This window comes from Anabrus simplex, chromosome 4, assembly GCF_040414725.1.
Source record: "Anabrus simplex isolate iqAnaSimp1 chromosome 4, ASM4041472v1, whole genome shotgun sequence".
NCBI lineage: Eukaryota > Metazoa > Arthropoda > Insecta > Orthoptera > Tettigoniidae > Anabrus > Anabrus simplex.
In genome coordinates, this window is record NC_090268.1 from 297,159,430 (window position 1) to 297,174,727 (window position 15,298).

Here is a 15,298-nt window from a genome sequence, read left to right on the forward strand (position 1 = left end):
AAAGATGTGCTGAGAAGTATATGGATTTGTTAAGAACTAATGCCTCAGTTGTCAGCTTTTATGTGTCAGTGTTTATGTGTGATGTCCGTGTGTTATCTTGTGAAAACAATCTGTTGCAAGTGATTAAGTTCATTTTTTACTATATTTGTGTGCCCTAAGTGTCAGACATCTTGTTTTCCTACAATCAATCCATAGTAAACACTAGTTAGAGGGCAGTTTATTATTCATTTTTTTCTATCAATCATACTGCCCTAAATGTCGGCTATTTTGCACAGCCATGGAAACCACGATGCAGATGGGAACTCTACCCTACATTTTATGCGTTGCCTAGGCCACAGAGTTTAAATATTTTATTTACAGCTTCTGTCCTTACTTAGCCATCTGTAGGGCGGGGTCGACGTTGCTTCACGTCCGTTGGTTGAAAGTCCCCTACACGTGTCCACCGGGTGGTGTTAAGAAAGCAGCACAACTGGCTGCCAGACAATCTTTCCCGTTCTCCTGGCTGTACGACAGATACGTGCCAGACTGAATTACAGATGATATAATACATTCAGATAATAACAATATTAACAGCACTTGTTTGAACTACTGATGATTTCAAGAGAATCAAAATTAGTCTTTATTTATTGAAAGTATAAGTGGTGCTCATTTATATAAAGTGTTGAATGGTGGAATGTCGGTAGACTGATTCCTATCATAAATTATGTAGTTGTTACGAGATTCAAATTCTGTTGTTGACGTCCTATTTCTTAGTTCTAAGCAAATTCATACATCTCAATGGAGCGTGGCATTGTATGGAAGTGAAACATGGATGATAACTAGCCCAGAAAGAGATCAGAAGCTTTTGAAATTTGGTGTTACAGAAGATTGCTAAAGGTAGAATGGGTAGATCAAATCACAAATAACGAGATACTGTATTGAATTGCTGTGAGAACAATTTAGCAAAATTTGTCCGTAGAACATATCTGAAGACACCCAGGATTTTTTCAGTTAGTTTTTAGGGAGGTGTAGTTTCCGGAACATTTTTCGCCACTTGGGTGGTAGACATGCTCGGCTGAACTATAATCATGAAATCATGACACTTGGCTGTTGTAACTTTGAGATGCTCTTGATAAGATGTTTTATGCTAGGTGTTGGTGATTTTGGAATTGGGGAATTATGATAAGCCATTCTATTTTGTCAAACTCAGCATCAAAAATTTTGAGACCATTCATTTCCCATATGTTGTAATGTCACACAAAAGAAAGTGTTTTTCCCCACTTTTTTGTGCCACAGTTTTCTGAAATGCTATAATTTACAGCCCCTATTAAAAAATATTAAATTTGCTTTGATAACGCGCTATGCTGTTCTGGTTAACCGACAAGTCAGCAGTCGGTTTGACCATTTCAGAGCCCTAAAAATGTATTCTTCATTATATGCTAAGCAAAAGTTGGAAGTTTCACCAGTATTTTCAACTTAGGGAGGCTTAAAGCCGAATGTACTTGCTTTATGTACAGTATAACTGTTTTGTGAAGATTAATTTACAAACATAAATATACAATTAAATTATTTTCTTCATTCACTTTTATGTCCTTACTGTTACTGAACTTTCTCTACCTAGAGCAGTAATGTATTCGAAAGTAAATTCTAGAATTGAAGTATATCTGACATACGATTGTAACTGCCATGAAGGCATTGCCAGCTCATGATCAACAGCGAAAGGCTCTTTTTGCTTTCAGTCATGCTTGTACTCTGCCTGGATGCACACATAGTTTCAGTGAAGTTAACCAGGCTGTAAAAGACTTCATTTGTATTAGCATGTATATTTGTTACGAAGGTTTTTATGATTTAGTTCTGTTAATGACACAGTAACGAACAGTGTGAACATATAACTTACTACATTACCTCTGGTGGCCTAGCCCTCAGACTTACGAGTATTTCAATTAAGCGATCTTGTCATTCATAATCCTTGTATTTCAGGATGTGCTACAAAACATGGGCCAAGATAATGTACGGGAAGACTTCCTTAATGGGCGAAATGGTGCTGCACAACTCACTGAAGATGACCTGAAATATTTGGATGATCTGTATGGTGAAGTTTCTCCTAAACATTGTACAGAAGATGGGCTCCCTCCTTTTCAGGTATTCAGTTCTGGTACTTTCTTTCACTATTTAAAATTGTTGAATTGGTCTGAGTAGAGATGTTAGATGTAACTAAATACTTAAATGACACTTGGTCATTGGTGTCTTCCCTGGGAAGTTTCTAATTATCTTCTCCAGTTGAAGCCGTGTTCAAATGCAGTTCTTTATAATAGAAGCGTGGGACACGTGTTGTAGTGCATGGCGAGTTATCTTGAATTTGGGAGGGCATTGCTAAGGGTTGAAATTCTTGTATTTTACTTATATACAGTCAAAACTGGTTGGGACGTCTTTGTAGGGACCGAAAAAAGTAACTTCCTAAAGAGGGAACGTGCTGAAAAGTGAAAAACAATTACGCTGTTTAATTTAAGGTTTGGTTTGAACATAAAAATAATTATGATGAAGACAAAGAAACGAAGTGTTTACAGTTATAATTAATGAAATAATACATTTTAAGAACACCCACATAGCAAAACAAAGGAAAAACGTTTTTAGAGAGGCAAACTGTACACGTCGCTTACAATTATGTTCGAAGTTCTCATAGGAATGCCCTACATCTGAGCTATTTGCACACGTTTCATATGTGGATTAGCATCCGCTTTCTCAATAAACTATAATTTTTTATCATTTGTAAAATGTCTAGCTTTCTTCTTCTCCTTAACTGAATGTCCTGGCAAACCACTGTGCGTAAGTACTGGAGGCCTAATTTATGTATGTTACATAATTTTTTCTCTCTCTCTCTCTCTCTCTCTCTCTCTCTCTCTCTCGTCATCATCTGTGATGCTGGTTGGCAACAGCTCTCCATTCTTCATGTTTCAGTTTGTTGTAGGAGTCGCATCTTGTGTCAACTAATATTTGCGTCATGTACTTCAATCTTGATCGTCGTCTATAATTTTTTACCTCTATGGAACAGTCTATTATTTTCTTCAATATCCCATCATATCTAAGCATATGGCCTATTAGATGATCCTGCCATCTTTTTGTGTCATTAGTGACTGACGTTCGCTGCAGCTGTAGGCTGACACGCTAGGGCCGTGAAGTTCTGTACCAAATCCTCACCCAGGCCAGTGGTCACTGGTGCATTGTGTGTGCGATGTGGCCAGGAATGTTAATTTTCATTTCTTATGGTAGGAATATTACGACATACTAAAGAGAGACATGAATGTGCTATCCAGGTATCTTTTGCTTGTATTTAATAGGACATAAATTAAGCACGAACACGTCAGCTGTATTCGTACGTACATTATTACACAATGCACTTGCGATCATAAAATTAAGCACCAACATGTCACATGAGCTCCTGTTGTGCGGTCCAAACAAACATATGCCCACATCAAAGACTGGCTTGAGACTGACGCTCCCTGCAGCTGTAGGCTGACATGCTAGGGCTATAAAATTGTTATCCTCACTCAGGCCAGTTGCAGCTGGCGCATTGTTTGTGCAACGTGGCTAAGAATGCTAATTTAAATTTCTTATGGTGGGAATATTATGAACGTACTAAAGAGTGACGGAAATGTGCTATCCGGGTTTCTTTAACATTAATTTTGTAGGACCTAGACTGGGACTTCGGAATAATGACGTAATAACCAGGGGAACGCGCTAGTGGGATGTCTTAACCGGTTTTGATAGTATATTTTGCCTGTTTAAGATGTATTAATCATGACAATGCAAAGCTAGTCATCGGAGTACAGTGAGACACCCTCAGGGTTGCTCAGTAAGGACCTGACATGGTTAAGATTAAATACTGTATTTGCTCGCTTATAACCTGCCACTGCGTTTATCTCGCACCTCTCATTTTAAACATTTGAAATTGCTGGGGGAAATTCCCGCACATAACTCGAATTAATTTCTGACATCATATGGCTGCTTGCATAACCCGTTTGATCTTAGATCAAAGACGAAGTTGATCTCGGCTCACTCCGATTTGTTTTGTTGTATAAACATTAATCTGAGATCAGTTTGCACTGGACTAGGATTAACTGTGACTGGAGAAATTTCTCTGATCAAACTCTTTGATCTCAGTTCAAGGAGTTGTTTTCTATTCAAGATAGAAGAACAGCTGATTGTGAACATGTTACCTGTCTTGTTACAATAAATCATGAGATATACACAAAAGACTAACCTAATACATTGTTAGCTGTAGCTGTTGTCCATATATAAGGTATATTACGCTTCTTATATTGCAGTGAAACATAATTCTACAACATAACATCTATGAATTGCTTACGGTTATCTCGTTCCTGTTTTACACGTCAGTTTAGTGGGATGTAGAGGGTTTTTCAGCTAAGTTGTCCATCTCAAATAACATTTGGACCATTCAAGATAGAATGGCATCAAATTCCTCTGAGGTAATGCTATTAACTTTGTTTTTAAAATGGTACTACAGTTGAACCTCAATAATTCAAAATCGGTTAATTAAAAATGCCACCTAATTAGAAGTGTATCGTTCCTGGAAATATGAGGTACGGTTTTTCACGTTATTTAAATTGTTTAGTTCAAAGAACAATGTTGGTCCCAGTATTGCAATTCAGACGTTTAATTCAAAACTGTCCTTCATTTTGTTAAAAATAATATTTTACGGCGTAATTTGAATTTAAAATTTTCCACATCATGATAGAACGTTTCTTTCGGAACATGCAGGGGTATCTTTCCAAACTTTGACTTTGTGCCCTCAGTGTGCTTCAGAGTTTCCAAGTTGTAGTGAAATCATAGTTACTCATTTTACCTAAAATTATATTTTATTAATACTGTATTTTAGATTATTACTACAGTATTTTAAGGCGTGTGTGATCCTTTTTTGTGTTGCGATGTGGCTATGTGTCAGCATTCTTCCAAGACACTGAGCGAGAAGAAGAAAATTATAAGGGTGGTTGACAAAGGACAATAAACATAAACTGAAATAGGTAAAGGCTTGGGAATTCCTGTGTCCACGCCTTCAATGCTTTTAAAAAATCGTGAGAGCATAGAAGCTCAAGAAATGCGGGGTGTAAATACAGCAAAGCGAATGCGCATTCGAGAAGTTAAAAACTCAGATTTGGAAATGGCATTGATCGATTGGTTTCAGCATGTTCGAGCGAATAATATCCCTGTTGATGGCGAGACTGTTAATGGGAAGGCAAATTTACTGGCTCTTAAGATGGGGCTTGAGTTTTAGTGTTCAAACGGGTGGCTTCAGCGTTTTAAGGAATGGCACAATATCACGTGGCAGGCAGTGTGCAGAGAAGCAGAATCAGTGAATACTAGCGATATAGACAGTTGGCAAGAAAGTGTGGCTTACATAATCAATTCATATGTACCGAACAGTATCTTCAATGCCAATGAGACTGCATTGTTTTTTAATGCCGTGCTCAGATGGACTTATGGTTTTAAAGGAGAGAAGTGCCATGGCGGGAAGTCGTACAAGCGTAGGGTTACAGTCCTGTGTTGCAGTGCAGACGGAAGCGAGAGACTTCCTCCCCTCGTCATAGGTAAGTTCGAGAAGCCACGGTGTTTTAAGGGCATCAGGAACTTTCTGTGCAAATACGTCATCTAAAAATTACTGGATGATGGGCAAAATTATTGAGGAGTGGCTGGTATGCCTTGAGCGCAAAATGGCACGCCAGGGCAGAAAAGTACTTTTGGTATTGGATCAGTACGCTGCACACAAACATAATTTAAGTTTAAAACATGCGAGTCTCCTTTTTCTGCCGGCCAACACTACGAGCTACTTGTAGCCCCTAGATCAAGGTATACCTTCATCTTTGAAACGTGTCTACAGAAAGCGACTGGTGCGTTACTTTTTCCATGAAGCTGCTAGAAATATTCCGGCGGGAGAAATACGCAAGTGGAACATAATTGTTGCAATGTAGAGTGTGACAGTTGCCTGGGACGCTATTCCTTCATTGACAATCAAGAACTGCTTCGTCAAGCGTGGTTTTGGTTTGTTAAATGTAGTAGAAGACAATGAAGATGAATGGGAGGAGTAACGGCAAAAGTCCGATGTTTGTATAACTTTCGCCTAATACATCGCCATAGACCATGTGGAAACTACTTCAGAGGAGCGGGTTCTCACCATGATGATTGGCTGTGATCACGTGACGCCAGGGGGAGTTGAAGTTACAGCGCAGGGAGCAATTATTCCGTCAAAAATCGATGTACTTGCTGCTCTAGCCATGTTCGATTCTGTGATAAGTGCAAGTGATGCTGACGACATTACAATTAAGGCTATGGCCCATATGGAGCAGCTCGTAATGGATGTTTATGAAAAAAAAAACTTCATTCATGCTTTGTTTAAAGACAATAAGCCTAATGTGTGACCAAAAAAAACATACTGGACCATTAAGCATTTGTGAACTTTTCAGGTACTGTACAAAGTTATTTATCATTCTGGATATTTGTGTAAAATATATGTCTTGGGTTCTTAAAGTTTGTTTTCTTGATGTCATGTGTTTCCTCTTTGGACAGTCTTGTTGGCTCCCCTGTGCAAGTGCTTTATACTGTACTTAAATTGCGTCGTGCGTGTACAGTAGATCACTCTTTGAATCGTGTTTTATTGTCCCGGGTGTGAGGTTACGTTTTACAGTGTATGGCGTTATCCAAGAGCATTATTTCAATAAATGCACTTTGTTTGGTACATTTTTTCCTGCTGCATTTGAAAGGTTTAACTGTGAACCAAGGTGATTGCATGCATTAAAGGATCTTAAGAATGTTTTTTTGTTGCAGCAAGGGTAGGCAGTTGTGAATTTCGAGTTGGCGGTGGTTAATTCAAAATCACATAATTTGAAGTCCGATTTTAACGCCCCAACGACTTTGAATTAACGAGGTTTTCCTGTACACTGTTTTCTACACCTAGTCTTAAATCTACAAGCATTAAAAGTTCAGCACTGTGATTATTCCGAAAATCGAACCTAGTACTTCTCGATAAAATGCAACGTATTAAAACGTGCTTAATTTGCCAGCTGGGGACTGATCTGTTAGATTCGTGCTATGTGCGAAGCGTGAGCTAGCTGTTGACATGCAGATTCACCTAATCTTTACAGCTACCTACGTATTAGCTCTTCTGTGGTTATGAAAGCACTTTGACCAAATGTATGATTTAAAACACCTTTAATATCGCCGTAGGTAACAAAACGGACGTGACGGGATGTATGTGGCAACATTTTTTATGCTGACGTGATATTAAACCACACAAGACTGGACGAGCTAGTGCAACTGGGCAATCACACCTTCCTAACACTAATAGATTTTTCAAAGAATGAATAAAAGAGAACAGCCATGAAGGCCGTGAAAAATCAAGACTCGTTTGGCTCTTCAAACCTAATAGTCAGGGTCAGAAAGAAACAAGGGTTGATTGAGGGAAGTCGGATATCCGTTTTTCCTTTACCTGTGTTCGCTACAAGAAAAGCATATACGTTATGAAGAAACTCCAGTTATACTCGGCTACCTATATCGTTTGATAAAACGGCTGTGATCGTGGTTCAGAATGAACCAAAAACCGTCCGGATGCAGGCTCTTACGACCGACACTGAACACCAATAAACTAGTCTACTTGATAGAAACAATAGATTGAGTCACACGTATTTATTTAGGCACCAATTAATGAAACTAAGGAAAAGAAGTTGAGTAATTCTATTACAAATATATACAAACACATAATTAAAAGATTGCGGTGCAGGGCCCGTTAACACTCGTTAATAACATAGTACACCGTTCCTGCATCCAGGTCGGGTCGCGAAGAAATCCAGACTATTTTGTTTGTCTAATTTCCAATCAAACTTAGCCTTATCATGGATTCAGAGATATTGCCAATGATGAAATGCTTGACGGCTATTTCCTTTATCGATAATGTCGATGGACATCTCCAACATATCAACTAACCATTCTTATAAAAATAGTTCCGTAAATCTTAAACTAAAGATGACTATGTGATTATAATGTTTACACTAACATATGAACATAAATACCAATAACGTTTCATCACATCCATTGTTTAAAAAATCTAGAAGATTGAAGGAAAAGAATGAAATATTCTTTAAAAGAATGACTATGTTAATTTAAAATTAAGTTATCTTTTATCATTTCATCAAAGATCTTTGATTATGTTAAAATATTAATAATTATGTATAATAGAAATATAAAATTAGAATCATTCTGAAAAATTCTACCCATGTAAATTGAAATCACGTAGTTTCATTTTTCATCTGTGTAAAAGATAATATTCCTACTTTAGTTAACCTTCTCCTGCCTATAGTGTAGTAATGCGTAGCGTACTTCTAGTCGCATGTATGAGCCATCTATCAGCCGATAGACAAATGTAACTTGCTGTTACTAGCATATGCACTTCCTAGAGACCAAAGATATTAGTTTTCTTCTTTTAAAACCTTAGCAGGCCTATTAGAACACAAAATACGGAAGGCAGCGACATGTTGTAAACAAACATGTCGACGCTTAATTCGCGTGAAAATATTTTATGCGATAACGACATTGTACGTTTGGTGAACGATATTTCTGTGAAACTGTTAGTAGTGGCTTAAGTGAACTCCATGAAGTGGAAAGTGAAAATGAAAGTGACGATATTTCAGGAAATGACGACGTACACATGCGTGATGACATAGATTGTAGGGCTAACTTTCAGTGTCTTACGTCGAACCGGCAGACTTTACTGAAGAGGTAGGACCTTGCCATTCTCTTCCTGTGGGTAGTATAGCATTAGAGTATTTTTCCCTTATATTTGATGAAAACATTTTCGAATTAATTGCCCAGAAAACGAATGAGCATGCTGCTTATTTGCAGCATAGGAAAGGTATAGTTGATACGAAATGGAGGGATACTTCTATTGAAGAAATAAGATCATATTTTTGAATATTAATCTATATGGGTATTGTTCAGCTTCGTGACACACACATGTATTGGTCAGACGACCTTGTGTCTTGCCCTTTAGTAGTTCAGGCAATGCCGCGAAATCGCTTCAAAGACCAGACAAAAGATGTGTATTTGGTGTCAGAAGAGGAACAAGATAAGGACAATTTGGATTATTTGTACAAAGTGAGACCAATTCTCAACCTTATGGCAGTATTCAGAGAAATCTATAAACCAAAAAAGGAACTTTGTGTTGATGAGGCTATGATTGCTTTCAAGGGTAAGTTAGGTATAAAACAGTATATGTAAAGTCTAAACCTACCAAATGGGGGATGAAAGCTTGGGTTTTGGCAACAAGATCAGGTTATACTTTTGACATTGATTTCTACCTCGGAAAGAAAAGAGGAATAGAGATTTGCTGCTAGGTCAACAAGTTGTTCTCAAATTGAGTAGGAAATACTGGGAAAAGTATCATCACCTATATTTTGATAACTTTTTCACTTCACCAAGACTCCTGTCAATATTGAATGACAATAAGACTTATGGTTGTGGAACAGCGAGAACTAACAGAAAAGATTGGTCCTTACCCCTCAAAAATACCAAAATCCTGAAGATGAAGAGGGGATTCTAAATTTATGCAAGCTGGAGATGTCGTTGCCACAGTCTGGCATGGATAAGAGACATTGCTTTCCTCAGTACAAACAGTAACGCTGCAGTTTTTTTAACCCTGAAGAAAAAAGGTGCATGGCAATGAAAGAATTTTACAATGCTTAGTAAAGCTAAAGGTTCCACCTATTCAATACGTATTCGCAATCGTCTCCACTAGAATGCTAACAGGGTTAGTACAATCGACTTTCAAGAAAGCCTGTGCAATTCTGGTTCATAAAGGTGGTGATGTAAATGATCCCAGTAACTGGCGTCCAATTACTATATGCTGAGTTATTAGGTGATTCATCGAGAAATTTCTTGATAAACAGCTTCGGAACTACATTGTGTTTCATGACAATCGAATGGGTTTCACCAATACACCTGGTACTTACATAAACACCTCAGTTTTGGAAGCCGTTTTACAGAACACTAGGCAAGAAAAGAACGATGCATGAATTATATTTCTTGGCGTTCGCAAAGCTTTTGATAACATCGGACATGCGCTCCTCCAGAGCACACTGGAGTCGGTCAGCGTGCGCGAAAAACTGACGAGGCTGCTATTTGCTCTACAAGAGGGAAACGTAACACAGCTACAGATACGAAAACAGGGAATAAAACTCATCAAGATTAATTGCGGTGTGCTTCAAGCCTCCCCTTTGTCACCGGCATTATTTAACATCGCTACCAATCCTATTGTGAAAGAACTATCTGAAGATTCTTTAGCAGTCTACTGCCGAACTAGCCAGGATCGCCATAGTAAGATTTAAGGAACTCGGCCTGGACATCAGTGCTTCAAAATCAGTTTGTCTTTCTATCAAGAAAGGTCAGCTAACGGAGCAGAATATCATCATAAATGACGACTGTAAAATTAAATCACAGTGCTACGTCAAATCGGGTTCAGAACAACAGTGGAACAACAAACAACCACCGCTCTGATACCACTCTCACCGTTCACCACCCTCTAGGTCCCCGGTACGACCTAGGGATGATGAGGTCAATAACCTTACCCACCAGGGTGAGAGTAGAAGAGAGAGGAAAAGGACAGAGAGGAAGAGAGAGAGAGAGAGAGAGAGAGATAGATAGAGACCCTGGTGAGAAGGTTGCTAGCGTGTCCGCCCCAAAATTGGAGTTAAAGCGAACACGAGGGAGAATGATGGGCACAAGAAGAACGACAACAAAGGTTCAAGCACAATAAAAAACAAGGAACCATAGGAAAAAACCAAAGAATGAAGTTACCACACTTACCGGAAGCAGCGGAGGAAGACGACTTAAGGCCGTGGAAGTTAATACACAAGAAAATCGGTGACAGTGCTCCACCGAATGTGGCGAATGAAAACCAGCACTCAAATGAAGTTAAAGAATTTTAATTGAAGGACAAGTTGTAGGTAACAAACCAAATCATTAAGTTGATAAAACCTATGTTTATTTTAAGAAGTAAAGCCAAAATGTAAATAAATTCAACGTAAAGTTGAAAAGTGGAAAAGTAATTAACAATAAATAAAATAAATCAGAATATACCCAGGTATGCTTTAAAAGAAAAATTAATTCATTAGTAATTAACAATTAATGGTAAATAAATACTCTTTAACAGATAATAAATTGAAATTTTTATGAAAACAACGTCTGATGCTGGTCGTGTGACTGCATTCTTCGTCAACAATGGCCAGGTTTGAAATTCTCACAATTTCTTCACCACCAAAGGTATGTACCAGTGTTTGAAACATTTTAAGCGTCGTCCAGAAGAGGATTTTGATATTTTCGAAGATTTCGGGAAAAATAATAATAATTTGAACTTCGTCGTTAAATTGGTACTTATTTGGCGTGTGCAGTTGTGAAAATCTGAAAAACAGTTTCGGCAACTAATCACAGTAATGTGGAAGGTTCACAGTGAACCAAATTGGGATTTTTAGTTTAAAATTTAAAAGAGTTCTTTTTGGCACTTTAAATTGTAACTTTCCTTGTGAACCAAGGTACAGTCTCCAAGGTAGCGGGCTTTACTTTCTTCGGCTTTCTGTTCGCTTTCCTGTGTTTTGTTTTCCAATTCGTTTGGTATGTTTCCTTCTCCCCTCCCCCTTCTGGGGTTTTTGGTGAATTAAAATTTTCTCTAGCCTGTTTTCCTCCTTGTTTTTGGAGGTGTTGCTTTTGTTTTGTGGTTACCTTGGCAACGGTTTGGTGGGGGTATTGTTGTCGGGTTTTAATGTTGTCTGGCGCATTGAGCCTGTGTGGATCTTGAATTATATATTTCTGAGTTGAGTGTATCGTTTTCTGTTTTGATTGTTAATTAATTAATTTTGACCACCCTTTAAAGTTATGTTACCATTTTCTTGTCCCGGGTGGTGGGGTATTTTTACGTAAAATTCTATATGTCTTGGAAACTGTCCTTGGTGGAAACTGAACGTTTTTAATTTTGGTAATCATGAGAAGCGGCCGCGTTGAAGATCCATTTTATTGAAAACTTGTTAACTGAGTATGATATTTTTTTTTTTTAATTAATCAACTATCTGTGATCGATCACATTTTCATTTCACGGTAGTATTTATGTAAGGAAGTCAATTGGTTTTCCGTTGTTTTCTGATCACATTTTATTAGGTACGGAGGTCATCCTTTCCTTTCTTTGTTGTTTTCATAAAAATTTCAATTTATTATCTGTTAAAGAGTATTTATTTACCATTAATTGTTAATTACTAATGAATTAATTTTTCTTTTAAAGCATACCTGGGTATATTCTGATTTATTTTATTTATTGTTAATTACTTTTCCACTTTTCAACTTTACGTTTAATTTATTTACATTTTGGCTTTACTTCTTAAAATAAACATAGGTTTTATCAACTTAATGATTTGGTTTGTTACCTACAATTTGCCCTTCAATTAAAATTCTTTAACTTCATTTGAGTGCTGGTTTTCATTCGCCACGTTCGGTGGAGCACTGTCACAGATTTTCTTGTGTATTAACTTCCACGGCCTTAAGTCGTCTTCCTCCGCTGCTTCCGGTAAGTGTGGTAACTTCATTCTTTGTTTTTTTCTATGGTTCCTTGTTTTTTATTGTGCTTGAACCTTTGTTGTCGTTCTTTTTGTGCCCATCATTCTCCCTCGTGTTCGCTTTAACTCCCATTTTGGGGCGGACACGCTAGCAACCTTCTCACCAGGGTCTCTATCTATCTCTCTCTCTCTCTCTCTCTCTCTCTCTCTGTCCTTTTCCTCTCTCTTCTACTCTCACCCTGGTGGGTAAGGTTATTGACCTCATCATCCCTAGGTCGTACCGGGGACCTAGAGGGTGGTGAACGGTGAGATACGGAAGTGGGATTCGTTACTTAGATGTGAATTTTACCAATGAACATAAACTGGATCCACAAGCCGTACTTGATAAGATGCGAAACAAGATTGCCCCACTTTGTTGGCTCACCATTGCTGCAGTCTCACCAGAAATTTTCAATTTTAAATAGTTCAATATCACTTACTCTGATTTACCCACTCCGAGTTACTCCCCTAAACAAGATGCTTCAAACTTTTCTATCAGATGCTGATAAAATATTAGAGTGGAACTAAAGAATTATTTACAACTACCAGCAGAAGTTCTGGATCACATGGTGTACACCGAAAGGAAGTGTAAAGGCCTCTGTTTGTTTCGCGCCACTTGGGAAGCCATACGACGGCGTATTAACATCTGTAATAAATTATCGCTTGCAAATAACGGCTACATTAATGCAACTAGGAACTTCGAGCAAGAACGTACAATTTGTTTGCAAGATCTAGGCATAGAAATGAATGATCAAGTTTTGTCCAAAAGTAGCCATCTTCCCAATATAAGGAAGGTCCGACAGATACTACGAGACAGAAGTTCAGTCGTGGACGAAGTTGCCGCACAAAGGAAAGGGTGTTGGACTCTTCCAGGAATACACACCACGGAACACATGGAAAAGAAATCGCTGAGGCTTATCCTGTGCGGAATGGAGAGGGGCCAACAAGATGACAGCGAACGTGTGCGCCGTTCGCTCAAGTGCCGGAAGGTCCCACGACAACACCCTCTGTCAGCGTTGCCACAGAGAGCACGAACCTCTTGCCCATGTCATGGGAGCCTGTCCTCACGGGGAAGTATTGAGAAATTTCCGCCATCATACAATACGACGCATGATTGCGGCCTCTCCAAGGGATCACGGTTTCGCGGTGCACAAAGAGGTCTCTGGCCTAGCTACAGACGGGAGTAACAGGTGTATTGACATGATAGCCTGTCAACCAGCTAGCAAGCAGTGACTAATCTTAGATCCCACAATACGCTTAGAGTTGCTCGTTGGCCAGGCCGAAGAGGTAGAAGCCAAAAAGAAGTCAATTTACCAGCCCATCACCTAGACAATATTTCCGTCCATGGACTCGTGATCGGAGCTTGAGGCACAATCCCTAAATTTCTTGTATAGCTATGGGATTGCCTCGGTCTCACCCGGACACGACATCGCTATCGCCACATTACGAGGTTCAGTAGCCATACTATAACATTTGAAGAACCATGCATCATGCCATATCCCAAATTCATTGCAAACTTATTCCTGAGCCTTGTGGTGGTTATTTCTATCTGGCACACTAGCAAACTCTGCAGCAACTTAGAAGACAAAATACTGTGTAGTCAACATACTTTGTCCTTGTGGCAGCCTCCGCATGGGGGAAGTTGTATTATTAATAATAATAAAAATGTCTCTCACGAAATCTGTTATCAGGTAATTAATTAAATTCCGACACCTCACACACTGTTATTTATAAAAACAGATATAGAGTATTATTTATGAAGATTCTAACAATCGTTACCTTCTACAATGTTATGTGAAAAACTTGTCATGTTTGCGCATATGATTAAAATAAGTGCCATGTACTTGTTTATCAAATAATCATTATGGTAGAGCTCTGGGTTAATTTTTGATTAATATCCTACTCAACTATCCTTACAGTGAGTTATCTTGATTTACAGGTGCCTAAACTCTATATATAATCTTTATAATATATTTTCAATATGTTGGATATGGAATATCTAAGAATAATCACTCATCATGGAATCAAGTACAGTACTAACCCTGAATTGCGTCAACTCTCTTATTTTTATCTTCACAATAAATCATTTTCTTCTTTACCGATGAAACAGTAAATATCACTTTCATTATTCTTCTTCATATTCATTCAATATCATACCTGCCAACCCTTCCGATTTACCCGGAAGCTTTCCAGTTTTTAACTCTTCTTCCTATTTTCAGATTTATTTTTACTTCTTCCTATTTTTGACCAATATAATCTCTAGTATGTCCAATACTCTTCCCCTGGGATAAAAAATAAGCGTATTTATTTGATGCTTTATTTCATGAGCATTTTGTCTGTTGCCTTTGTGTATCGTGTTTCCCGCTCGCCTCAGCAGCATGTGCACTTCATGCAGCTGGGGTTTCGGGGCGGCAATCGTCCTGCGAGAGAGAGAGGGGGGGGCTAGCACGCGCTAGCGACTCACTTAATCGGGACGAAAGAATGAGTTTGTTACTGTATTGTTCGCGTGCTGTTAACATCGTTTCTGTGCGTAGTTTCGTCGGAGTTGTATGCCACGTGGTTTTTTTTTTCTTGCATTTCTATGCTTTCCCCCACTGTCCAAGTCTTATGTTAATAATGTATGGGACATATTCAGTTGTTTTGTATGTGGTACCGGTAGTTTCACGCATTTAAGT

General features: G+C 38.4%; 1 protein-coding gene across 3 annotated transcripts in view; it reads left to right on the forward strand.

The window, feature by feature from the left end:
• Capr (Caprin) overlaps positions 1–15,298 on the forward strand; it is a 220,663-nt gene that overhangs the window by 27,855 nt on the left and 177,510 nt on the right. For all 3 annotated transcript variants that reach the window (XM_067145615.2, XM_067145617.2, XM_067145616.2), the window contains exon 3: positions 1,960–2,121. In XM_067145615.2, coding sequence (XP_067001716.2) covers positions 1,960–2,121 — 162 coding nt within the window. The remainder of the gene's footprint in view (positions 1–1,959; positions 2,122–15,298) is intronic.